Here is a 25,724-nt window from a genome sequence, read left to right as displayed (position 1 = left end):
CGAGCTCAGGCTTGATCGAGAAACCGATTTGTCTGGCATCTTGACTTGCTTGACAGGCGCGGTCTTTCTTCGCATGTTAGGGCCGAGGTTTTTCGACCAAAGGGATAGAAAGTCGTCCGGCTCATCCTGTTGGCCGAAAGAGTAATATGCTTGCGGGAGTCGGCGAGCATCAGTTGGGAGGAGTTTCGGGAGGGTTTCCGGGCTCAAGTCGGGAACTGGCGTGACTCGGGCGATGATGATGGCATTTCCTCCCTTTTTCGGCGATGGATGACAAAAATAACACGTAGAACAATAAGTCAGAATATACCGGAACTAATAAACATAACTCGAAGAAAGATTTACGGCAATCACTGCGTAAAATATTTATTTGTCTCGTAAAAGATCACTATTTTCTAGCTCTAGTCATTTATTTTATTATTGTATTTCATCGCATTCCTTAGTTAAAGCACCCCCAATTCCGATTTCTTTCGAGTTCTTGTGCATCAAGTTGCTCCAAGCATTTCCGCCTTCAGGTTCTTCCCAATTGAATGTGTTGTATTGGCTAAGTTTACGGTTAAATTAGATGACTATTGGAAATTTTTGTCGATTATATAGTTTGGAAGCCGCATTTATCGGTTTTTGACACTTACGAGAGCCAGGATTCAAAGGCAAGTTTGTACGTCTTCAGGGTAATTTCTCCCGTCCGGGACATAAAATTACATTCAGCTGCTCCTCGGAGTTTCCTATCCCGGCCAAACCGTCCTTCCGCTACCAATTGCTTGGCAAAGCCCTCCGCTCCTTCGCATAGAGCCTGATTTAGGGCCAACTTTGAATAAAGTTCAAAAAATAAAACAGTTAAAAATCTGATAAAGCAAAATTTTTCAAAATCGAACGACTCATTACTTAAATTTTGTTAAAAAAATATTTAAAATTTTCATTGAAAAAGCCGCCTGCGGCTTTTTTGATGAATTATCCATGATTTTGAACCTCTTCTTTGGATAGCCGACTCTTTCTCTTGTCTCATTTAATCCCTCTATTGCCGCTCTGCAGATTCCCGTCAAATATGCAAAGGTCATTTTCTTTCTTCTTTCTATTTTGTCAATTCAGAAGATATAAGTGACAGATTGGGACCGGTTGTCAGGGATTTGGGTGATTAAAAAACTAGCTCACAGCGAAATTATTGGCATCATCATTCGGAGTCTCCGTTAGTAGGCGGCCGTAAATTGTTCTTTTTTTCTCCTAAAGGTCTGGAAGAGCCTCAGATAAAAATCACTGCTGACAAACTCGACATTTTTGGAGGCCCAAATTTGGTAGGGCTTATTTTTTCTATAAAATCATTTTGCATGACAGTTTATTTTATACTGAATAAATAAAAATGTACAGTGAAGACATGTGACTGACTTTTTCGTCATCTAAATTAGGTTCTATCCAAGTTCTTTCGATCGAAGATTAAAATATTAAGGGTATCGTCTCTAGACGAGTTTTTCATTTGAAAATTTTATTGAACCCAAAGTACTCGAATTTTAATCGTACTCTCAAATTGAGAAGAAACCTTTCCCTAAGATTTTAGAAGAACCAATCTTGAAATTATTTACAGGGCCAATTTGACCATCTACCAGATGAAAGACTGCATACAATGCCCTAGAAAGAATAATTATTAGTTCGTTAACAGAAGAAATATTGCCTGAAGCCATGGCATAACTTATGACTTTGATGGTTTTGCCTCAAATTTATGCGTAATTTTTCACGAAGAAATCTTCATTTTTAATTTAAAATTTTTTTTATTTTAATTTTCATCAAAAACCATTCCTATTAAAGAATAAACAACAGCAAAATAGCAAATTGCAATAACTTTTTATCGAGTTGAAATTCAACCTCTTAATTTTAACATCCAATTGCTCATTATTGGACTTTTCATTTTAACTCATTTTCCTAGAGCATTGTTTTCTATGGAAGAAACACCCATCTTTTGAGGACCAAAAAATGTTCTCTAATAAAATAAGTAAAAAATAAAAAAAGAGTACGAGGCGGATAAGAGTTGATGCGATACTCTTAGATAAATTATTCAGGAGCGCGGGGACACCAATGAGTACACCTATACTATCACCGTCCGTTTTTCTTCGATAATATTATTAATAACTATCTTAGATAAGTAGCTATATCTATAAGTATATATAAAGTTAAACTAAAGAATGTGTCATAATCAGCATCAAAAAAACATAACATCGAGCCTGAAGTGCGAAAAGCCGTAGAATTAAGGGTATACCGGCCGTTTCACCAAGTCTATTTTCCTAAATTTCTATTGGTCAGTTCTCATTTAGTAGATTTTCAAGAGACGTAACGCAGGAAAATCCATGAAACTACCCAAAGGAACCGATTTATCAGTCGCATTATTCTTCGCTATAATTTGTCTGATAATATGGTGTAAGTAACTGATGTTCGAAAAATTTCAAAAACATTTTCGAAAAATATTCTTCTTCAAACAATAAGGACCAATTTGAAGAGCTACGATTATGAAGAGGTTTACGAAGAGTCACTGTATTTGGCGTGCGGATTACAGGAACGGTCATTTTCTTGATATACAAAAAGAAATTGACAAAAATGAGCCGCATGCGGCTTTTGAAAGATTTCGAATTCGAAATTGGAACATGACCCTGTCTCTTCAGAGCGGTATTTGAATAAATAATCAACCAGCAGCTCAATTAAAAATCGGCTTTGCTTTCAATTTGCTGCCACTTTGCCACCGACGATCTTTGTCAAATTAAATTTCAATTTCAGCTGGCCTTCGCAGCGGCGACAGATTCGCGTTCATGGCAACTCCTGGCATCGAATACATTTCTTGTCTTTGGGCGGCGTGGTCAGTCAATGCTATTGCTGTTCCCTTGTCGTTGAAAAGTCCAGTTCCGGAAATTGAATATGTTCTTCAAGATGCAAGTCCCTCAGGTTCAAAGGTCGGAAAATGTCTACTAGACTGTCTTTCAGACAGAATGCAATTACAGTAGTCTTTTTGCCTGAGCTCAGTGAGATACCCTTATTTTTCTAAGCAAGTCTAGACCAATTTTTTTTCGACCAATCAAACAGTTTTGTTCGCTTCTGATCCCTTCCATTCAATCCTTTCTGCCGCTAATCAGAACCACTCAATCGACTTTACGACTCCAAAATCCGATTTCGTCCCGGTAGTTCATTCTCCAGAGCACACCGACCCGGCATTAATGATTTACACATCGGGCACGACTGGCAGGTCGGCGGTATCTAACGGCATTATGCGACGGTCTCTTTAATTAACGGTACTCTCCGTCAGCTCAATTTTGAATAATTGAATATTTCTCTTATTAATTTGGCAGAAAGCATATTATCTGTATCCACGTGATAGATGATGTAAGCTCTTATTCACAAGACAAACCCTACTGCTCTTTCATATCTTGGAAGTTTTCGAAAAGAAACAGGACATTAGATATCGCGGAATTCAGACCGAAAGGTGCACTTCACACTTGTGGCAGTCTGTCTGCTCAAGTAGCTACATTAGTATCCGATTGGAAGTACACAGAATCCGACTGTTTTATTCATTGCCTCCCTCTCCATCATGTACACGGGTTAGGAACGGGATCATTACTTTTCAATTGCTCTTTTCCTCGAAAAAAAGGATCATCCTGAACAAAGTGAACTGTCTGGTAGCGCCAACAAGCGTCGGAGCAAGTCTCAGAATGCATGAGAAGTTCAATCCAGCGGATGTTTTGGATGATTTGATGAAGAAAGATGAGCCGAGAGCGAATATTCTAATGGCAGTGCCGACGGTTTATGTCAAACTGATGGAGGAGGCCGTGAAGAAAGGAGTAGACAAACTCGACCTTGATCATATGAGAATGGTTGTTTCCGGATCAGCCGCGATGCCGAAACCAGTGAATAACCGATGGAAAAACCTGACTGACCGAGATCTTCTTGAGCGCTATGGAATGACCGAATTCGGCATGGGCCTCTCTCAGCCGCTCTACACCAGCTCGCGGGAAGGAGTAGGACTACCAATGAAACGGTTCAAAAATGCTAATAAGGCCGGATTTAAAAGATCAATCAGATTTGAGTATATTTGAACCAAGGAAAAAGACTGGAGTCCAAGCGCGCATCAGATCTGACGAGACGGATCAAATCATTTCTCAAGAGGATGGAAGAGAAGTCCAAGGTCAATTGGAAATCAAAAGTGCGGGTTTATTCAGAGAATACTGGAATCTGCCAGAAAAGACTGATGAAGAATTCACAGAAGACGGTTGGTTTAAGGTGCGATTGTTCAGATTAAACTCATATAAAAGCCATATCTTAGACTGGCGATCAAGTGAAATTTGATGGGGAAAACTTTCACATCTTGGGTCGAGCTTCAGTGGATATCATTAAATCTGGAGGAAACAAAATATCCGCGCTAGAAATCGAACGAGTGATGCTTGAGCACAATGATATCAAGGAAATTGCATGTTTTGCCATCCCAGGTTTGTAATTTCTTTCTGATCTATTTTCATTAAGAGTTAAAGACGAATTTTTTGGCGAAAAAATTGCAGCGGTGATAGTTTCGAGGTCTAAAATCAACGAAGAGAAGCTTAAATCCTGGTGCAAAGAAAATCTTGCGCCTTACAAGATCCCAAGAGTATTTGTCGAAGTTGATGAGATTGAGAAGAACGCTATGGGAAAAATAAATAAAAAGACTCTGAAAAAAATTCATTTCCCAGACGTTTAAATAAGACCTTTTTTGCTTAATCAAGGAGACTGAACGTTTATTTTCCTCGTGAATTTTGGCATTTAATAAACTCCAACTGATTGGTTCTTTGTAAGGTTAATTTTAATCTGTCAGATTTTGACTTCCTCTCCTTGAATACCAACTGGATTTCAAAGCATTCTTTCCTTAGTTTCTCTGCCTCGTATAAACTGAATTCAAGAGTAACGAGTTATAACGAGGGTATTTAACACGGGGTTCAATCTTATTCTGCGCACCCGAAGAAAAGAATTCGACTTCTTTTCGATGCAGTCGGGCATTGAGGCAGAGATTTTTCCTTACGATGAGGCAACTTCGCAAAAGATTGAAGAGCCAACAGGTCGGCGAAGAAAAAAAACTCCAGTCGAGGAGGAAATTTTTCGCATAGGAAATATGTTCCTTGGGGAAGAAAGAGAGATGACTTTAAGACAATTTAATCAAATAAAAATTCAGGTATTGAAGCCACACTTAAATTGAATCGAGCGTTGGAAACGAAAAGGAATTATTTTAATTGAATTGTACTAGTGCATGGACTGCGAATGCTTTGGAATTTTAAGAAAAGTCGGTGACAGCGTCATTCTACTCACCGAAGAAGTTCTCTCAACCCGAAGCATTCACACGCAAAAGATTGATTTCGAAAAAAGTAAAACATGGAAGGAAAAAGTGAGCCTTGCTGAACATGGAAACGCAACCGATAAGCAGCAATACACTTATTTGGGACTGGGATCAATTTTCTGGATAACAATCATGCTCATAGGTATTAATAATACCGTATTATTATATTTTCGTTTGAAATAAGCCCCATCTTTGGTGTCAAATATGAATCGTTATATGCTGAAAAACTTATATATAACTTAAAGCAAATTTCGCATCATTGGAGAAATCAAAAATGGTGACGACTTTTTTGACTTCGACTTGTCACCGAAGCTACAAAGAATGCGTCAAGATAGAATCAATGGACCTTTGCGGCCATTTGATGAGGCAATGCAAAGTGACAGAAGAGTTTATCTTACCAAAGCCGATATCGCTTATGAAACAAGAAGAAACTGAGCTGATGGAATTCTCCGATGATGAAAACAAAGTAAATCTTCGCCGCTGCAAAAAGAAAAAATTTCTCGACCAGAAAGTATGCCGCCACCTTTGCTCGAACACACTGATTCTGAAATCAACGAGGACTCATCCAATCACGCCTTGCGAGTCAATTTGTTTTGAGCTAACAAGGTCTTCTGATTTCGCAGGAGATGTTTGTCCGTCCGAAATTTATTGCAAAAATGGATGTCCATGTCCTTTCTACAAATGCGAAAAGACTGAAAGGGACCAGAAATATATTCCAGTATTTGATCTGGAAAAAGGCGATTACAGTCGTGACAGTTATTCAGAAACAAATCAAGAAGAAGGAGAGGGTTGAAAGAGTAAAGAAGTAGCAGAAATAAGGTGTTGTCTCGCTGATCAGAAGCTCATATTTTTATAAGAGAACTCTCCAAGTTGGGCGAGAGTCCTTTTGGGCGGGAGTCCACTTGGGCGAGAGTCCTCCACTTGAACTCTCCATCCTGAAAAGACAAAGAGTCAAAGATGAAAAAACATACTCTTATCCTTTACGATCTGACAAAAAGTATTAACTCAACTATGAAGGGAAATTTGCAATTATTATTTTTGACAGGTTTAAGTCGGCGAGAAAGTATTATATTTTTGCCTTCTATTCTTGCTTATTTGCAATTTTCCCGATAAAGATCGATTCTCCTTTAAGTGATTTCGATTATTACGAAAGTTTTTGAGATTGATGAAGATATAATTATTTAAAATCATCTTTCCAGGGGTCTGGCAAAAAATGAAAAGCGAAAGCTTTAATTTTTCAAAAATTTATAGCGAAAGCGAAGCGAAGCGAATCAAAATTTCAAAAGCGAAAGCGGAGAATTCGCTTCGCTTCGCTCATGAGCGAGTTTTCAGAAGATTTTGTCTTTAAAGAAAATAACTTCAGTCAAAAAACGAATAAGGCAATTGGGACAACTTTTTTGAACGGAGAGCATTACCTGGTTGATCGGAGGGGAAGCTTGATGCGACTAAGAGAAAATGGTACAAGCACTCTTTTTATCAAAAACCGCATCCACGAGAGGTATTTGAAGTTGAAGACAAAAATAACAATTTTACAGTAATGGAAATTTCGAGTTTCATTTCTTCTCGTCGATCGGAACTCACGAAATAAAAATAAGAAACAAAGAGAAGAACACGACTATTTTTCCTGTTGTTGTCATTTGAAAATGGTTAAGAAAAGAAGATATCATTTTTTTATCAATCAATTTTGTACTTTCAATTGACCATAATAAGTTCTCCGACAAACCGGAGAGATAAATGCTATTATTATGCCCCAGATTATAATCTTAAGAGATTCGAAACTGCTCAAGGTAAAAATGATAAAAAGTACTGCCGCAAATGATAATAAAGGATACATCGCGAGCAACCATTTCAATGCAAGAACATCTTCGATCAGCTTCGGCGGGACATTTTATCTTATGAGCTTGAGACTTGGGATAAAATGGATAACTCTTTCAAGGACAGTGGCACTGAACTCAATCCGGTCAACGGAGGAAATGGAAAAAGGGTGGCGCAAAGACGAAATTGCGCTTTCTGAGATGTTCCGAGACTTTGATCCGGCTCATGTGATTCCTCTGGAATTGATTTGAAAAGAATAACTTAGGGTCCTTATTGACTAATTATTTCAACACTTTCTGTAAATCGTAAAAAGATCGACCTTGGTCAACTTATGCTCATTTTGGTCACGAGAAGCATTGAGCTCTCAAACATGCAATATTCTTTGTTACTCGAGAAAGAAGGAAAATTTTTGACGCTTGGAAGCGAGTGGATTGGATCTCTGGTCGAATACGAACAATCATCCAAATGCTTATCCGGTTTGTACGCACCAAATGATCTTGCTTATTCAAGTCCATTTGGAACCAATAATGATGAGTGTGAGTATTTTATTAATGTATTTTTGAACAACGACCGGATCTTTCTTCAAAATGTTGTTTTTGATACAACTTTTGAAATTCATTTTGATTTTGGAAAGGATCAATTATCAATACGTTTGATTTCCTTATTATATATTATATAAGCGAAATAAATCACTTTTCGATACTTCAATAAGATCAAATAGAGCTTGATTTCCAGCAGCAAAAATCAGCGAAGAAAATCCACGTGACCAGCAACCCATTTTTTAAATTCCATGTCGATGTCTTCCCTTACTTTGCTAAAAACGCTGTTGGAGAGATCCGTAAATTTCCTCAATCAGTCAAGGCTTGACAAAAACCAAATAAAGATATTTTTCACTTATGGAAAAGTGGGTTTTACCGGGAAACAGAGTTGCAAATTTTAATTAATTCTTCTGAGCTGAGCTGAGCTGGCTTTTTTCAGAGGTCATTGAGCGGTGCTGAGCTGAGCAGACCTTTTGTTGAATAGAGTTGAGCTGAGCTGAGCTGAGCGGACCCTATTTTTACTGTTTTTTCGTAGTCAAATTGTATTCAAATCACTTAGCTGAACTGAGCTGATTAAGGTGAAAATTGTCTGAGCTGAGCTGAGCTTAGCAGAACAGATCATGTTCGAAAATAATTGATCTGAGCTGAGTTGAGCAGCTTGAGCTGAGTGAAAATGGTCTGAGCTGAGAAGAGCTGAGCAGATCAGATCATTTTCCAAAATAACTGAGCTGAGCTGAGCTGAGCGACTGTTCAACTCACTCAGCCAGCTCAGCTCACTCAGCTCAGCAAATTTGCAACTCTGCCGGGAAACGAGAGGCAACAAGACAATCAGGCCTCAAAAAGCAAGTTCCTTGGCACCACCCTATCCAATGGCAATTATTCCGAATTTTCCTTTCGCATCTTTCGATGAGTCCTTATTCCACATTTCTTCATTCAAAGTCAATTTTAATGAAACGAAAAAGCTTCATCTTGAAATAAAGGAGAAGTCTCAGACCGGCAATTAAGGAAAATTATTGATAATATTTCTTGAGTCTTCGCAGAAAAGGATGAACAAAAATGATCCTGCGAAAATCCTGGAATTTCGATCTTTTAACGAAAAATCAATTTTTGAAATTTATATTTGTAAAAATAGCTCGATCGAAATAAAATCCGATTTTTTCGAAAAAGCCATCTTCTTTAAATCACCTCTGAGTTATGACTGGACATCATTTGAATTTGTTTTTGATATCACAGACGGCTCATCACTTCTATTCGTTGATTATCAACATCCTTACCGAAGAAAGAGTGCTAAGCGAACAATAAAGGGGCTTCGAACAATGAAAGAAAAAAGGATCAGAGCTTTTAAATTCGACGACGAGACCAAAATCAAAAACGTTTACTTCTTCGAGCATTTACCGAATAAGATCCATGTCATTTTGCCAATACATATTGACTCGACTGAACTTACAAAGAAGAGAAGAGCACTTGCTCAACAGTACGCGCTTTTTGGTGACGGTTCTATAGATGAAGACGCAAAAATAAAAATGATTATAATGGATAAAGAAACAGGCAGGTTCCATCAAATTTATAAAAATACTTCTCTTTACTTAAGGACCCCCCGTCAGCTTTTTTCGAAAAAGAAATTTCGGAATTTTAAAATTTTGACCCCGGAAATTGATTCTACGGGTCAAAGAACGACTTTGAGGCTTTATTTTTTGGGGTCTAACTAGACTTCTTCAGCCCCAAAATAGCATTTGAAAATTCGACTTTTCCCGAAAATTGACGAATTTGCCCTAATTTTGACAAAAATATTGATTTTTCTTGGTCAAAAATTTCTCATATCAAATTTTTGAAATAAGATTAAACTGAGGAGGCATTAAGAACCAAAAATATGGTGTTTTCAAAAAAATCCGTTTTTCGAAGAAAAAAGCTGACGGGCGGGTCCTTAAGGAAATCGTGTGACGATCTATGGAACAAAACCTGCACTGATCAATGGTCAAGTGCATCTTTTGGGGGCTTCGGGCGAACTCAAGTAAGAAAAAATAGCAATATTAATAAGTTGGTCATTCTGAAAGATTCTTAAGATTGACCAAGGCGAGCTCAGAGCTTTAAGATTTTACCTTCAAAAGAAATATTCAACAGGAAGCTCGGCTCTGTCGATCTCCGAGGAAAAGGAAGGTTTGGTGCTGGTTATCTTCAAAGCTTTTATTTGAAAGGCCAAGAACTTTTTTATTCTTTTAGCTCTTGTTTGTTTTGAGAATCCAGGATTTTATAGAAATTCTCAACGAACCTGTGAGATTTTTAATGGCACTTCTGTTCGTTTTCTCGAGTTTAAAACAAGATACGCACACACAAATGGTCCACTTGGTTATTATAAAGGGCGGCCAACCACTGTTGGCGGTCAAGATTATCCTTCTATGAACGGAGGGGCCACGGAAGTCCTAACTGAAGACGGGTGGAAAATCCTTCCTAGCAATCCAGGGTAACTTATAAGAAATACGGTTAACGGACATTATAAACAAACGGACATTATAAACAAACGGACATTATAAACAAACGGACATTATAAACGGACGGACATTAAAAACAAAATTTAAAACGTTTTTAATGTCCGTTGTTTATAATGTCCGTTTGTTTATAATGTCTGTTTGTTTATGATGTCCGCTAACCGAGAAATACTGCCTAATCAAGTTGATTAAATCGACAACGTCGAATTTTATCTAGAAAATAAAGATTATTTTTTATTTTATTTTATTTTATTGTGGAGTACAAATTCAGTACTGTCTATGCGCATTGTGTTGTTGGACTTCCATCGGGATCAATCGCAACGATAGGAGGCAAAAGTGGCTGGGATAATTATCCTTCGAAAGAAATTTGGGTGCTTGGCGACAAATTTTGGAAATTAATAGGATATTTAAAACAGGTTAATATAAATAGTTCTTTCACGAATAATTTGAATTTTAAGAGTTTTTTCGCCGGATCTGTCATTCTTGTGGAAAACTGTATTTATGTTTTCCCCGGAGAAACAAACAGTGATAAAATAATATTTCGACTCATTTTAGGAAATGTTGATTCATTGCGAATTTTATTTTTCAAAATTTTTAAATCTGCAGTGGCAACTTTAGTGATCAACTGAGTTAAAAGACGGGGACGACTTAATTAATATTGAAAGAATTGGAAAGCATGATTCCTTTTTCTTTGAACCAATTATTTTCCTGACATCAATGAATTAATGTAGTTTGCTAGATCACTTTCAAATTCTTTCCGTTCTTGAAAATAAATAGTAATGCGTAACAATCTAATGAGAGACATTTATTTATTTTGGCTCGCACTTGAATGACCTTGGACCCTTCTCAATTTGTCGGAAAAAGATAAAAACAAAATCCCGCGGAAAGAAATTCCACGGAAAGTCTGGTAAACATGTGATTAAAGTAAGCATTGCTCAGAGTTTGCATAAGAAGGCATAGCCCAACTGACATTCAACCGCTCACCAGTGTGTACAGATGGACAGATAAAATTTAAAGAGGGGAGCATTTCCGGAGTCATTCAGAGCGATATAAATTGTTGAAAGAGCGTTGTTTTCGAAAATTCCTGGGGTCGGTAGAGTTTGAAAAAATTGTTTGCTAGCAAGAATAAGGAAAAAATCAGTCATTCGACATTTTATCGCTCTAGAATGACCCCTTTTTGGGGAGGAAAAAGAAAGCATAATCATCAGATATAAAGATCTGAATCGTCAGTGAATGTAGTAAAAGAGCCTTTTGAAGGGCATTTTACATATGTTTTGCCGAAGCAAGTTGTTGGAGAAAGGTGATTGTTCGTCGAGTCGGGAGCTCAACATCTTTGAAAAGAGCTGAGGAAAGAAGCTGGGAGTCCATTCTTCTCGCCTCAGAAACGCAAAGAAGGATATTACCAAGTTGGAGCTGGTGCTGCTGCGACAGGCGGGAGAGTTGGAGAGAGCGTTCGTTGAAGACAACTGCGGATATGATGTCTGTCAACTCGTTTTCTGTCGCTTCGCTGTTTTGAACGCTAGAAGATTTTGATGATGAGGAGCTTTGGTTGATAGGACTTACAATTCTGTCATGTTTTTGAACTCAGCGTAGATCTCCCGCTCTTTCGGGTCGTTGAGTCCAAGATTTGGGGTCAGACCAGAGAGAGCGCATTTGATAAGAAAGACGCAGAGCCAGTCACGGCGGATGAGTTGAAGTTGTTCGGGGAGGGGATTTTCAGGAAGGTGCATTTTCGGATCAGATAGTTGATCGACTCGTCTAAAAAAGGGTTGAAAAAGGAATTTAAGAAAATCACTACCGAGGGTATTTTTGAAGGCAGCTTGACTAGCAGAGCTATTTCCGGAAGCTTTTGATCTCCCGGTTGTCAGAAGATCGTATAGAATCGATCCTTCTGGTGTTGATGGACGAGAACGTCTTAAATTAATGAAAATTATAATCGAGAATAAAAAATATTTTTCTTACCCTTCACTGTCGATTGATGAAGCTCTTACTCTGCCAGTTTCGTTCCGAGTGTGGAACATCGTTGTTTTTTGAGAAAAAAAACGTTTTGCGAAAATTCGTGATTGAAAATTGTGGTGAATGGGACGAGAGAAGAGTGCAACGCTCCACTCAGTGATATTTGCGTACGGCCTTGAAGTCTGGTCGAGGCCGTGGTGAGGCCAGTTGAGTCGCGGTAAAATTTACTGAAGTCAATGACGAAACGAAGAATCTGAACGGATCTGTTTTGAAAATGACAATGTTACAGAAGGCGAAATAAACGTTACGGATCTTTGATTTATTTATGTGACATAAATTATGTCCAATTATTCGGCAGTTTATAATAGAATAGAAGAATGACCGAAAAAACGACTTCTTGGGGCTGATTTTTGGTCAAGAGACACCCCTTCTTTGACTCATTTTCTCGAAAATTTTTGAATAAAACACAAATTTTCTTCTTACCGCCTGAATTTTCAAACGCTTTTTCTGACAGCCAAAAAATCAAAATTCTGCTATCGAGTCCGGTTTTTCCGCATTTTTGGTCACGAAAATTCCGATCCTCGTCGACCTCCCCCTTCAGTCATTGAAGTGCAGTGTACTCTTTGTTTTATAATGAATTTGATGATCAAAAACTGACTTTTGATTTTAAATTTTGATGCAAAGTTGACGAGCGGTTAATAAAAATCGATAAATGAACGATGCATGGGGTCAAGGACAACCACCTCAAGGTGTGTTCGAAATTATTTGCGTTACGTATTTACTATGGAAACTCCGAAATAATTACAAAAGCAAGGAAAACTTCTCACCTTTCATCTTTCTCCTTTTTGAACTTTCAATTTATGAAATCGCTCGATGAATTTCATTTGAAATATAAATTTCAAACTACAAAAAGCTTTGGCTTTTAAGATGCCTTACTATTGATCTGTTCCTATTGTTGGCGCTGTGTTAAAAATCTTGCCTTTCTCTTTCACGAAAAAAAGAGAGAGAACCCTGGTTCATTCGATGAATGACACGTTCCAACACTGTTTCCTTTCATTAGCATTTTTTCAGAAGCTTTAAGGATCTTCAAAAATGAAACGCGCCAAATCTGGTGAACCCGTTTCGTTTCTGAGCGAAGAGATAGACGCAGATATATAATTCTGAAATCAAGAGAAGGTCGATTTATGAAAAATGATATGCTTGAAAAGCTGCGCGATTGGTTGGAGTCTCGTTCATTTTTTGGGGCTTTTGATTCATGGTTGCTTGATTATCAAGTTTTTAAGCTTCAAAGGTAAGTTTAAATTGAAAAATACGGGTAGAGGGAAGAATTAGGTTCGGGATCCGGCCAGACTTGCAAATTTGCTGAGCTGAGTGAGCTGAGCAGTCGCTCAGCTCAGTGATTTTTGAAAATGATCTGATCTGCTCAGCTCAGCTCAGCTCAGATCAATTATTTTCGAACATAATCTGTTCTGCTCAGCTCAGACAACTCTAATTTAGCTTTGCTCAGCTCAGCTCAATGATTTGAATACAATTTTACTACCAAAAAACAGTAAAACAGCTCAGCTAGGCTCAATCAGCTCACCTCGGCTCAACTCTCTTAAACAAAAGGTCTGCTCAGCTCAGCTCCGCTCAATGACCTCTGAAAAGGCCAGCTCAGCTCAGCTCAGCTCAGCTCAGTAACCTCCGAAATAGGCCAGCTCATCTCAGCTCAGCTCAGAGAAATTTTTACTCAGGTCAGCTCAGCTCAGCTCAGAAAAATTAATAGAAATCTGCAACTCTGGATCCGGCTCATGATAACTCATGGCAAATGATTTTATCTCGAGAAAAAAGATGAAAACCAGGTCTTAATACATATTTTTCAAGACAACAACAGGATGGACAAATGCTCAGAGTCCCGTAATCTCCTTGAAATCCGCTTATCCGACATGCAAAATGAAAATTTCTTCGCCCTCAACTTCCACACCAAATTATGCAACGAGCTCTCTCAAATCCTTCCAACTTGGTCTGAATCTGGCAATTTTTCTTCAACAAGTCTTCAAATCATGGGCGATTTCAGGGCGGAAAACTGCACCCAAAAAAGCCTTGAAAATATAACTGATGTGTTGAAAGGTGAGATAAATTTTGAATAAATGGGGTACGTCATTATTGAATTCAGATAACGGCGCATTAGTGGCCAGCGAGTTTTCGAAAATGTATAATTACGCCCTTTCCAACATCGAACTAAACAAACAGAGCTTCGAGCAACAAGAACTCAGGCTAACTGGAGAGGACTTGGCTGAACTCGTTTTTCGCCAATCCCGCGCAGTTTTCATCGAATTAGAGGATCGGTCATCGCGTTCTTAGAAAAAGCAAACGAGTTCATTAATTACGAGTCGAGTTGAAACTAGAACGAAAACCGGCTAACCGAGTTAAAGAATGCGAAAATTAATTGCAGATTCGATTGGACTCCCATGCTCGTCTTTCTTCACATTCTTGGGATGAAGAAACTGCCCGAAGAAATCATCTCTTCGACGACTTTTGATTTCGTTTCATTTTGCTTCAGAATGCTTAATTATTTTACGCTGTTCAATTTCACGGTATATTTCTTTTTTATTCAAAGAAAAAACGTCATTTTTTTCAGCTCTCGATGGCGAAAATCTATGAATATTTCAGACAGAAAATAACGACAAAGTTCAAAATGAGCCGACGATCTTTTGACCTTCTGTTCTTTATCGTTATTTTGTCTGTTTGTGTGCTTCTACCAGCGTTGATTCAAGTCTCAAGAAGAAGCCTAGGATTCCTACCTGCGTTAATGAGCTTGTTTGACTTTCCAGGTAGCTGATGAAAATGGTCTCATTCTCAAATGGGAAACAAATTTGAACTACGACCCTTGAAGCTTTTAAAAAACATTCAGGCGATTCTGTGAATCCGAAACTCGAAGATCAAGCCGCTCTTTCTTGCCTCGGAGAAATTCTCCACCCGATTCATGATGATTACACGCTGGAAGCAATATATGAAAATTGCTTTGACGACTCTAATCAATCCAGCGAAATAAGCTTCTTCGATGTTTTCGTTAAATTTCTTCTTCAAATCTACGTAGTCAACCTCGGAGCTTTCATAATTTCCAGGAAGAAAAATGATGGGGATGATAAGAAGGGATTCTCGAGGGATAATTCGCAAGTTAATGTAAGTTTTCCGAAGATCAGCAACCTGAGTCAGGGTTCAATAAAATGACCAATTCAAGAACTTTTGATTTCTAGAGCGAATTTACCCGGCGATCATCTCTTAACGATTTCTCACGTGGAACAAGTCTGATCTAGAATTTCTAGATTCTTGACTCTAGAATGAGCTCTCCTTTTTACTCGTTGTAACCTGCCCCGTGTAACATACTGTAAATAAATCAAGCCACAGTACAGTTGATACCGTTGATCCTCCCTTGCCTCATTCAAAGTCCTTTTTAATGAGCTGTCATTGCGATTTTCAATTTTTTTCAGGTTCATCTTGGCTCTCGCCGCCTCGTTAACACTACAGAAAATTCTGTCCACACATGATAAATTTCGACGATAAACCATGCTTGCAGAAAAAAAGATCAAAGGTAAAAAAAAAGAAGTAACTCGAGTACTCATTTATTAGTAAGATAGTAATATAAACAGTAGACAAAAAAGAATAGAAATAGAAGTATGAACTTGATCAAGTTGGTTTTAAATCCGGATCCGGGCTTAGTCTAAATCGGTGCTAGAAAGTTTTTGGCACAAGAAAGATCCCATTCGGTGAGACATTTCATGGTCAAAGATGTTTCACAGGAAGTCTGGGTTTTCCTTTTTTATCGGAGCTTTCCAACGCGAGTGCGGGCCTTGGAGGTTGCCTTGGTGTTGGCGTCGTTAAGGGTGTTTACTCGGTATCGACAGAGAGCAAGCTCGTATTTTTGCTCGCCAGTTTCTTTCTCCAGAGTAATTCTTAAAGGTTACTCATGATTCTCACCATTTCAAGAGTTTTTAGGAGTACTGGTCTTTGATTGGCTGACATTCCCCATAAGCCCCATATTTCATAGGAAATCTGAGAAAAAGAGACACTTCTTACCTTGAGTTTTCGAGAACATTGAGATGATCAAAAAGTTCTTTCGCCTTCGCCTTGAGCTTTTCAACATCCAAATGGTCGATGTTGAGCTGTTTTCTTCGCTCGGCAAGAACCTTCTTCTTCTTTTCTCGCTCTGTGCCTCGTCCCTTTCGCCTGTCTAAAGAGTGTTTTTTAGCAAACTCGCTTAACAGCTCTAGAACTGACCTTGTCGTTGATTTCCATGAGCAGCTGCGTTGAGAGCTTGAAGAAGCTCCTTCTTTCTAGCCGCTTCTTCATCGGCTCTTCGCTGAGCTTCCGCTTCTTTTCGCTCTTTTTCCGCTTGAAGTCGCGCTTCTTTTTCTTGCTCCCTCTACAAAAAGAAATCAACGGAAGAGAAGAACACCGGAATCTTACTCTGGCACGCTCAGCAAGTTGAGCAGCTCGATACTCTTTTCGTTTTTCGATTCGATCTTCAAGTCCTTTCAGCTCTTCTTCATCCTTCCTTCGTTGGACGAAATGCAAGTCGATGAGTTTTTTCAACTCGCTCAGCTCTTTTTCGAGCTTTTTTTGCTGAAACTCGTCCATTCTTGTTTCTCTCGTCGAATTTCTAGCGCTCTAAAAATCCGAAATTTGACTCGCGCGTTCTTGAACGAAAGCAGAGTGAGCCCCCTGCCTTGCTCAAGGCGCTAGAAAAGGGACGGAAAGCCAAGGTACATAGTAAAGTTAACACTTCGTTAAACGTATCTCCACAGCATATAAATTAAGACAGGCGAAAATAAAACAAGCAGAAGAAACCACTGCCTAATTGACTTTTCGCTCCTTACAGAATAACTGACAGTTAATTTCTGTAATGAGAAGCACGAGCAATAATCAACGCTTCCATACGCATCATGCAAAGAAATTACGATGCATAAAATGGTCGAGTTTTATTGCATTTTTGGCCGTAAAAATTACCTGCGTCGTGTCGGACGCATTGACTCAGTTTTTTTTTTGTTTCGATGAGTAAAAGAAGAAAATAAATATTTTTGTAAAATGAATGAAGAGATTTTGTTTCGGTCCAGTATTTCTGGTAAGGATTGCTTGAAAACCAAGATTAATGAGGCGCTTTAGAGAAAGAACTGTATATTATAATAATTTGCGGACTTGCCGGAGCAGTTGTATTACTGACAATCGTTGTTATTATCCTTTCAATTGTGATCAAAAATCATAAACGACCAAAATCATGCGAGGCACATAGGTAATCCCCTTCCGTTTCCCTTCCCTTACCCTTTTGATAAGCCAAACAGAAGTGCAGCAGACAAATCAAAGTTTTACTTACATGGAGCCAGCAAGAGAGATGAAACGATTGCGCTCCCCAAGTTTACAATCGCCCGTTTTGAGCCGCTCACCAAATGCATTTGGCTTCAGAAGGTATACCCTTAATTCTCAGTCACCCCAATTGAAATGAACCCTAGCCTTGGATACTCACAAGATATAAATCTCAATACCTTTCCAAAGTCAACATCTCGGCCCAATATTTCCACGCATTTTCATCAATTAAAACCGCCAAAATCAGACAAGGTACCTCCCAAAACATCATCCACAAACAAAAACCTTTTTCTTAGATGCCTAGAAAGATGATTTTTACAGAAGAAGATGTCAAGCAATTTTCTCCAGACTTAGGCCGAGCACCTCTTTCTGCCAGCTCGCCTCACACTAGATCTCGTTCTGAACCCGCTAAGGTACAGTTAGACCTTTTTAAAATATAAGTAATTGTATTTAGGAGAGTTCCCTGCTTTCGACCGCTGAAGTCAATGAGTTTTTTAACAAAATGTGAAGTGTAAAATGAAATTTAACATAAAAAGCTTCCTTGAGTTTGTGCCTGACTCTTTCTCTGGGTTAAACCAATTTTATTAAATAAATTCCTTTCTGAAATAAAAAATTGATGGAGCGATTTTCGCCCCGCGGCGTTCAAAACATATCTTTTCAGGCGCAAAGAGCATAGTAGCTCTATCAAATAAAATTAAACTTGCACCCTGGTGGTCCCAGAATACGTCAGTATGAAAATGATTCGCAAATATCCTTAAAGAGCAAACATCAGTCAACAAATAGCTGAATCATGCCTTCTTTGCATGGCGCAAGTCCAAAATTCACAGAGAAAATTGTCAAATAATTCCAATCGTAGAGAGAAAATTATAGAAATAAACAGATGCTGGACGAAAAAGATTATATTCCAGGTAAATTGAATATTTGAAAAAACCGGTCTTCTTTTCAAAAATCAAATAAAGCAGCTTTGTATCGCATTTTTCTCAGGAACACTGGAAGAAGTTTTCTCAGACGAAGGACTTATAAAATGCTACAATGGAACTTACAACTGCATTCGCCAGACAGAAATTTTGGACGACTGGCTCGGCCCTTGGATTTCCTTCCTTTGGTTCTTGTTTCTCATCGCGTCCGGTTTTTCCATCCGAATGCTGTACAAAACATATGTCAAATTTCGCGATACGTTGGCGGAGAGGAAAGAAGATGGGCAATATGAGTTTAAAGAAGGGCTCGCGTATGATGTTGATACGGCGCTAGGAGTTTGGAAGATTCATGAGAAGCCGGTCGAGAAGAGGATCAAAATTTTGTACAGGTAAAAATGAAAACCATAAAGGTGATAGAAATCGCCCCTTTAGAATTTTTTCGTATCAAAAATTTCTGAAAATAAAGAATTATCAAAGTTTAGACCCCAAGGTGATACATCGAATTTTTTGATCATCTCTATTTTAGAATCTACTGCATTCCGCTTCTCATTGCCTGGTCCGACCTCTTCCTTGATATCGGCTACGTATCGTCCTTCGTCTCCAACGAGACCAGAATGTTAAACGAGTTCATTCACGTCGAAAACTCAGCTTTCATCATCATGGGAATCTTCGACATCGTCGGCTGTTTCCGGTAAGTTTGATTTTCCCGTTCTCAAAAAGACAATTTTAGAATTTTCTTATGCGGAGTTCTTCTTTGGAAATTCACGGAAAAACTCGACACTGAATCTGGCGCAACTCTGGCCAGAATTGAAGTGCACATGGAAGTGATCGTCATCGCTTTTGCTTTCATCCTCGAAGATTTCGCTGAGCTTTTCGTCGAATATTTTGTTGTCGAGAAATTCATTACTTATTATGATTACGAAACGAGTGCTCAAAGTTTCGCGGCTGGAATCAGCTCTGTTACGCTGAATTTGATCGCTCTTTTGAGCTTTCTTGCCTTTGTGATGAACTTCAGGTGCCTTTTCTTACTGTATTGGAACCTAACCGTAATTCTAGGAAGCAGCATAAATATCAAAACGTCGCGATGAACAGTCTTTCGATGGTTGTTCCGCTGATGGAGCTCGTTCTTTCTTCTCTTCGAACTTATCGCTTTTTATTCCAAGCTTTTGGATACCAGAAATTCAGGTTGGCTCTTTCACGCTTCAAAAATTTCAAAAATTTTAGACCTGGCTGCGTCTGGCTAGCAGCGATTGACACGGACGAGAACAACGAACCGCTCTACATTGCCGATCAGCATACTTTCAGCAAAGAGTGCTTTAGACCTCTTGATTGGATAATGGTGATTTTGATGTGTTCCTATGCGCTCATTCTCATCGTCTTCATCTTTGTTTACATCTTCAAAATCCGCCCAGAATATCAACTCGGTAATTTTCATCCCATTTTCATCCTTTAACCCTGCTTCTAGAGCTCGCAAACATGACCCCAGACAACCTCCTCGGCGACCTCAAAAAGCTTCCCACAGAAGTGAACAATCGCGTACTAAAGCCTGTCGTCAAACCGGTCACCTATGTCGCCAGTCTTGGAAAAACGAAGAAAGAAAAGACTGACAGTAAAGAATCAGAAGAAGCAAGTGAAATGCTTCCTGTAGATTATGATCCTGATGCCAAGCAATGAAATTTTAGAATAATAAAGTGGAAAATATGAAAGTGTATTTTTGTCATGTATTTTTTTGAATAAATCAGACTCCGTATCGGCCGTTGTTTTGTCCCCACTGCCATCGGGTTTGGGGATCCCAGAAGTTTCCATCGGCGTTCACGCAATTATCAGTCCAGCAGCTTTAATTTTTTTGATAAAACTAAACAAACTTCTTCTATCCTACCATTGTCTGCAAACCGAGTGATCATAGCCCTGGTCCGTTTCCGGTCGACACTGAGTCTCCGCCTTTTTCTTGTTGAAATTGCCCATTTTGCCGATGAAGTTGTTCGACTGGTTGTTTTGACAGGCGAGCTTCTGTTTGCAGCCAGTCATGATTTGCTCGACGAAATAATCACCGCTTTCCGAGTTAAGCCGCGTGCGAACTTCCAGCTCGCAGGATTCTTCGTTTTCCAAACAGCTCACCAGCGATCCGTTGGCTTAACAATACTCAATTATCGACTCTAGAATCACAGAAAAGACCGAACCTTGGCAATCTTCGATAGAAGTAGCGACGCAAGTCCAGCAGCTCAAGTTTGAAGCTGGCTCGTCTTCACCGCCGTCTCCGCCATATCCTCCGTTGTTGCCATAGTTTGCTCCACCATTGGCTCCGCCATTCTGATTGGCTCCGCTGTCATAACCGTACTGGCTTGCTTCAGCTCCGTAGTTGTCCGTTGTGTAGGTCGTTGTAGTTGTCGTCGTCGTGGTTGTTGTAGAAGTGGTCGTTGTAGGAGGATAAGTTGTTGGAGGCGTTGTTGTTGGAGGTGGAGTTGTGTAGTTTTCTGAGTGGAATGAAAATGGAGTTGAAAATGGTAATCTTACTGTTGGCCTTCTTCTTCTTTTTCTTTCGTCGAGCCAGATCTCCGTCAAGACTTGAACTGTCGTCATAGTAGGAGTAGGAGTACTCATAGGTGTTGTCATCATAGTTGTACGCTACGACACCATCGTCCTGGGCAGAACCGAGGGAAATGAATGCTGCAAGAATAACCTTCATAATGTTCAGATATAAATAATGTTTACATTATCCTAGCGATGGTCATTGTTTGGAGGGAAATATACTTAAAATTTAAAACTTTTAATCACTAATAATTACTTCAAATATTACAAATCTATAAATAAATATAATGAGTTTATGATCTCTTCATAAGTTTGAGAATTATTCCTGTCTAGAAATCTTTCAATCCAGTTTAAGTCAACTTATTCGAATTGCTTTAAATGTTTTAATTCTGAACAATTCCTTCATCGGCGATTCTTTCTCTAAAAAATTCTTTCCAAAAAGCGCTCGTTATCGGGCAGCCCTTATGTGCTAACAACCCGAATATCACCCCTCTTTATATCAAATAAAGCAGCCGGATAATTTCACGCTCTTTTTTAACGTTAGAAAAAGCGTTGTAGCAATTTTACCCAACTTTTTTGCCATGCGGTTTCTCGCCAGAGCAAATTGTGTTAAAAAAGAAAGAGCTTCGACACGTCCCCGTAACAAGCAAGCCACATTTTTCTTTTCAGGCAATTTCGGAAATTTCGGAAACTCTCGTCATTTCCGGACAGAAATTGATTTGTGATTTAAAAGTTTTGGAAAGTCGAAAGTTCAGGAAAAAAAGTTTTTTATTCGAAGTTGAGGTAAAAAGAAATTTACAGAAAAAGGGAGTGAAAGAAATGCTCAAACTCCGTATCGACCAGAATCTTGACCCCACTGCCATCTAGTGGAGAGATTCCAGAAGTTTCCATCGGCATTCACGGCAGGGGTCTGGATTCGCTTTGCGAATTCGCTCATGAGCGAAGCGAAGCGAAGCGAAGCGAATTCACTTCGCTTCGCTTTCGCTTTTTGTAATTTCAATTCGCTTCGCTTCGCTTTCGCTTTTCACCAAAAATTTTCGCGAAAATTTCGCTCAAAAGAATTCTTTCCAGGAGTTGAAAATTTCGCCTTTTTTGCTTAGCTTTAGCTTAAACTCAAGTGGAAATTTTTCTGAATGAGGTAAGCTGGCACTTGCAAAAGCTGTGCTGAGAGAAATTTTATTGTTTTCATCTCTGTTTGCCAACTTGGGGAATCGACGAATTGGACAAAGGGCGATGTATTATAATTTAAATTGATTGATCTTTTAATTTCATGTATTGGCCTCCCAACAATCAATCCTGACATCACCATCTTCAATCCCGGCTTCAAAAACTTCGATCCTTGCTTTTCAGACGTCGATCCTGGCTGATTAAATATCATTCTTGTCATCTCCAGCCTCGATTCCGGCTTCACATCAATCCCGGCAAAACCGATCCGGGCGTCACTAATTTCAATCCTAGCCTCTCAGACGTAAGTTCCGGCTTCTCAGTTGTCGATCATGGCTTTTTCAAGATTAGATTAGCATTGGAGAAGCCACGATTGACGTTGGAGAAGTCGTAATTGACGTCGATAAACCCGGGATTGAGATTGGAAAAGCCATGATTGAAGTCGGTAAAGCCAAAATTTGAAAATGTTGAAAGCAGACTTGACGATGGATAAACCATTGTTGATAAAATATTAATGATATTGAAGAAGACATGATTGAAATATGTGAAGCCAGGACTGGCATTGATGAAGCCAAGATTGACGTTTGAAAAGCCAAACAATGTCTAATTATCAATCTTTATAAATTTATTCACATCGCTGTTTGCCCAAGATCTCCGTTTACCAAAGTAAGGTAAACGACGATTTTGAGAGACGGCGACTTGGGTTAACGGCGACGCGGGCAAACTGAGACCACCGTCCAAATTTCCAAAAAAGTAATAAAAATGAAACCATACTTGAAAGGGACACTTTCTCAAAGGTTAAACATTTCCGGAAATTTTTCGCTTTTTTTCGCCTTTAGAAAAATTTTTCGCTTCGCTTCGCTTTCGCTCACGAAATTTTGATTCGCTTCGCTTCGCTTTCGCTTAAAATTTTTGAAAATTTTTCGCTTTCGCTTCGCTTTCGCTTTTCATTTTTGGCCAAAATCCAGACCCCTGATTCACGCAGTTGTCAGTCCAGCAGCTTAAAAAAGGGGAAAATATTTTAAAGGGGTTTCTCCTTATTTAATAGTCTAGGCTCCCAAACTTGCGTAAAAACCTGAGTCAGGGTCCTGAAAGATCTTTGGTAAAAAATCCATCTTTCAGGACCCTGACTCAGGTTTTACCGCAGTATGCCCAGCCGAGTTGCTGATCTAAGATCATTGATCTTACCATTGCCTACAGACAGAAACAGTATATCCGCGATTCGTCTCCGGTCGACATTGAGTCTTATCCTTGTTGTACCAAAAACTCTGCTCGAAAAAGTTATTTGCTTGATTTCTTTGACAGGCCTTTTTCTGCTTGCAGCCAGTTTTGATCTTGGTGATATTCGATTTTCGTGTTCGGATTTCTAGCTGGCAGGAGTCTTCGTTTGATTCGCATGTTTCTAGCGATCCTTGTGCTAGAAAAATGAAGATACAGTAAGGAAACGGAGGTTTCTTGATGGGCTTTACCTTGGCAGGCAGCGACAGATTTGTGGTCACATTTCCAGCATCTAAGACCGGTTGGTTCATCTTCAAGAGCTTCTGCTGGGAAGTATTTTCCTGAAAAAAAATTACAATTTGACATTGTTGGGTTGGTTCTTACCGATTTTTCTTGTTCCTCCAGGGCCGTCTTGAAAGATCCCATTTCGGAATAAATCCAAGTCCTCATCATTTTCTTCGAGATCTTGGCTCATAACGAGAGAAGGGATCAAAAGCAAGAATTTCATCGGAGATTTTCTTTTTATCAAAAGAGTTGAGTTCATATTGGATGAGTTCCATTTTATCCCAAAATTTCTAGCGTGGCATTTTTCGAGCAAAAGGTCGCCATGCTCGCGAATTTCATGGAACACGTAACAACATGATTTTCAAATCATTTTTGGATGAAAAAATGTTTTGATAAAAAAAATCGGTTCCCACGAAAATAATCGAGAATCGAGAATTGTTATGGCTGAAATAATAAAAACGGACTTAGTTCAACAGCAATCCAATAATCGATTTTTAGTGAAGAAAATTTTAAGGAGATGATAGTTTTTCTTGTCTGCTTTTTAGAGCTCATTTCCGCTTACAGTCAACTACAGCAATTCAGCGATGATGATCTTGATTTCGTCTGCTCTACCCTTAAGAAACCGGCTCTATTTTTTATTCCTTTTTAACCCTACTCCATGTAGAGAGCCTGTAAAAGCCCAAACATCTTTTCTTCACAAATTCTTCTGGTGTCATAGGATGCGAAGTCCGAGATATCACACTTTCTGACCCATCTGGAAACACCAATTTCCTCGACACTCCGCTCGCCCTTCAAGAAGATTTTTGGATACTGACCATGGACATCAATGTGTTTCCGTTTGAAGTACGAGGCCTGGTGATTCAAGTCAGAAATCAGCAGGGAGAAGCAGTCGGACGATTCGACTGGGACCCGAGATTCACGATTCCTCAGTGGTTACAGGTAAAAGTGCCCAATAAAATAAGCCAATATCAACTATATTAGGATCAACGAGACCAAACATTTAACCTCATCGACTGCCAGAACCTCAATGATACTGTCCGTAAGTCTTTCAATTAGCACTAGAATCCATTTACAGAGCTTTTAGTGTTTCTCGGTTATGAGCTGATAGAATCCGCCCAAGATGGGTTCATCCTGCCTGTTTGGTACCGAGACGATCCATCGATAAGTTTGGCAGATATAACCGTTGAATACACAATTTTATCAACAAAAGATGCATATTTTTCGTCTTTGCCTTTTAGTTCAACTGCTCAAAATGGTAAGACGTACTTTTCTACCTAACCTTAATTCTTTTTAGGAATATCCAATCAAGAATGCCTTGATCAGGGACTTTCGCCATTATCTGCTGAAATAGTCGCACCAGAAACGACAACGGTAGTTTCAAACTTAGTCCAAAATACGACGATTCAAGATGTTGAAACAACAGCTGTTCCTCAGGAAATTTTTATTTATGAAAGACTCATTTTTGTGATTTTGTTCATCAGAATTTTTCGTCTCCAATATAACGGAACGGCTCATACTTTAAATGATTATTCAGTCATGATCCTTTGAAAAAACTTAAAATTGATCACTATACGTTAAAATATTATGGTTATCAATGATTGGAATACTAAAATGAAAATTTTCAAAGACAACCACATTTGAGCTATCGACGTCACTCATCTCTTTATCATCTCCTTTAGAAACAACAACTCAGCCGGTTACAACGGATGAACCAACCCAGGAAGTGACGACGCTGCAGAATCCGTTGCTTACCACCAGCGCGCAACTAATTCTGGAAACCACGAATGCGGCAGTTTCCAGCAACACAACTACCGCTTTGATAACTGAACCGATTGAGTTGACCACAGGAAAGAGTTCACAAATATAGCAAGTTCATTAATCACAATCTATCATGAACTTCTTTAGAAGAAGAAACAACGACAATTTACTCAAACACAACTTCAAGTTTTCTGATTGATCGTCTCTCACCGTCTCTATGGGAAATTTGGCTGCCCTTACTGATCTTTTTCATTCCGCTTTCTTGCTTTTTACTGTGGATATTCTTCAGAGAAAAAAAGAAGCAGGATAATGAGGTACACCCCGAGGATGCCCATCAAGATTAATTACGTTGAATAAATTTTACTTCACTGAAATTTGAGAA

At 38.9% G+C, this 25,724-nt stretch overlaps 8 protein-coding genes and 1 long non-coding RNA gene across 9 annotated transcripts; 5 read left to right on the top strand and 4 right to left on the bottom strand.

Moving 5' to 3' along the window:
* Positions 1-414: 414 nt before the first annotated feature.
* Positions 415-808, bottom strand: LOC145701295 (uncharacterized). Its single transcript, XR_014134263.1, has 2 exons — positions 630-808; positions 415-541 (listed from the first exon to the last, which is right to left on the bottom strand). It is a non-coding gene; the product is annotated as an uncharacterized LOC145701295 (long non-coding RNA).
* Positions 809-2,762: 1,954 nt separating this feature from the next.
* Positions 2,763-4,708, top strand: LOC145703441 (malonate--CoA ligase ACSF3, mitochondrial-like). The gene is made up of 7 exons (XM_081780801.1): positions 2,763-2,922; positions 3,061-3,220; positions 3,450-3,572; positions 3,623-4,009; positions 4,059-4,251; positions 4,295-4,457; positions 4,500-4,708. Exons 1-7 carry the CDS (start codon positions 2,790-2,792, stop codon positions 4,700-4,702), a joined length of 1,362 nt encoding a protein of 453 aa, XP_081636927.1. The 5' UTR covers positions 2,763-2,789; the 3' UTR covers positions 4,703-4,708.
* Positions 4,709-10,962: 6,254 nt separating this feature from the next.
* LOC145703555 (uncharacterized) lies at positions 10,963-12,276 on the bottom strand. Its single transcript, XM_081780929.1, has 4 exons — positions 12,135-12,276; positions 11,971-12,086; positions 11,736-11,930; positions 10,963-11,691 (listed from the first exon to the last, which is right to left on the bottom strand). Exons 3-4 carry the CDS (start codon positions 11,900-11,902, stop codon positions 11,436-11,438), a joined length of 423 nt encoding a protein of 140 aa, XP_081637055.1. The 5' UTR covers positions 11,903-11,930; positions 11,971-12,086; positions 12,135-12,276; the 3' UTR covers positions 10,963-11,435.
* Positions 12,277-12,779: 503 nt separating this feature from the next.
* LOC145703841 (uncharacterized) lies at positions 12,780-15,503 on the top strand. Its single transcript, XM_081781239.1, has 6 exons — positions 12,780-13,419; positions 13,992-14,237; positions 14,284-14,704; positions 14,749-14,941; positions 15,022-15,293; positions 15,368-15,503. The coding sequence occupies exons 3-6, from the start codon at positions 14,579-14,581 to the stop codon at positions 15,425-15,427; spliced, it is 651 nt and encodes a 216-aa protein (XP_081637365.1). The 5' UTR covers positions 12,780-13,419; positions 13,992-14,237; positions 14,284-14,578; the 3' UTR covers positions 15,428-15,503.
* A 223-nt stretch (positions 15,504-15,726) lies between these two features.
* On the bottom strand, positions 15,727-16,805 carry LOC145704093 (troponin T, cardiac muscle-like). Its single transcript, XM_081781527.1, has 4 exons — positions 16,578-16,805; positions 16,389-16,533; positions 16,188-16,341; positions 15,727-16,063 (listed from the first exon to the last, which is right to left on the bottom strand). Exons 1-4 carry the CDS (start codon positions 16,746-16,748, stop codon positions 15,931-15,933), a joined length of 603 nt encoding a protein of 200 aa, XP_081637653.1. The 5' UTR covers positions 16,749-16,805; the 3' UTR covers positions 15,727-15,930.
* A 368-nt stretch (positions 16,806-17,173) lies between these two features.
* LOC145704831 (uncharacterized) lies at positions 17,174-18,037 on the top strand. The gene is made up of 6 exons (XM_081782299.1): positions 17,174-17,232; positions 17,274-17,400; positions 17,442-17,573; positions 17,618-17,723; positions 17,768-17,884; positions 17,926-18,037. The coding sequence occupies exons 1-6, from the start codon at positions 17,196-17,198 to the stop codon at positions 17,977-17,979; spliced, it is 573 nt and encodes a 190-aa protein (XP_081638425.1). The 5' UTR covers positions 17,174-17,195; the 3' UTR covers positions 17,980-18,037.
* Positions 18,038-18,214: 177 nt separating this feature from the next.
* LOC145705999 (uncharacterized) lies at positions 18,215-20,079 on the top strand. The gene is made up of 7 exons (XM_081783508.1): positions 18,215-18,379; positions 18,456-18,777; positions 18,915-19,079; positions 19,119-19,403; positions 19,445-19,573; positions 19,613-19,812; positions 19,854-20,079. Exons 1-7 carry the CDS (start codon positions 18,352-18,354, stop codon positions 20,060-20,062), a joined length of 1,338 nt encoding a protein of 445 aa, XP_081639634.1. The 5' UTR covers positions 18,215-18,351; the 3' UTR covers positions 20,063-20,079.
* On the bottom strand, positions 20,079-21,074 carry LOC145701294 (uncharacterized). The gene is made up of 4 exons (XM_081778516.1): positions 20,903-21,074; positions 20,569-20,862; positions 20,268-20,520; positions 20,079-20,223 (listed from the first exon to the last, which is right to left on the bottom strand). The coding sequence occupies exons 1-4, from the start codon at positions 21,072-21,074 to the stop codon at positions 20,127-20,129; spliced, it is 816 nt and encodes a 271-aa protein (XP_081634642.1). The 3' UTR covers positions 20,079-20,126.
* A 3,039-nt stretch (positions 21,075-24,113) lies between these two features.
* LOC145701293 (uncharacterized) lies at positions 24,114-25,124 on the top strand. The gene is made up of 5 exons (XM_081778515.1): positions 24,114-24,523; positions 24,566-24,623; positions 24,669-24,839; positions 24,879-25,048; positions 25,119-25,124. The coding sequence occupies exons 1-5, from the start codon at positions 24,401-24,403 to the stop codon at positions 25,122-25,124; spliced, it is 528 nt and encodes a 175-aa protein (XP_081634641.1). The 5' UTR covers positions 24,114-24,400.
* Positions 25,125-25,724: the final 600 nt, after the last annotated feature.

This window comes from Oikopleura dioica, chromosome PAR, assembly GCF_907165135.1.
Source record: "Oikopleura dioica chromosome PAR, OKI2018_I68_1.0, whole genome shotgun sequence".
Classification (NCBI taxonomy): Eukaryota; Metazoa; Chordata; class Appendicularia; order Copelata; family Oikopleuridae; genus Oikopleura; species Oikopleura dioica.
The sequence above is the reverse complement of the archived record's forward strand: the minus strand, read 5'-3'. Positions and strand labels throughout refer to the sequence as shown.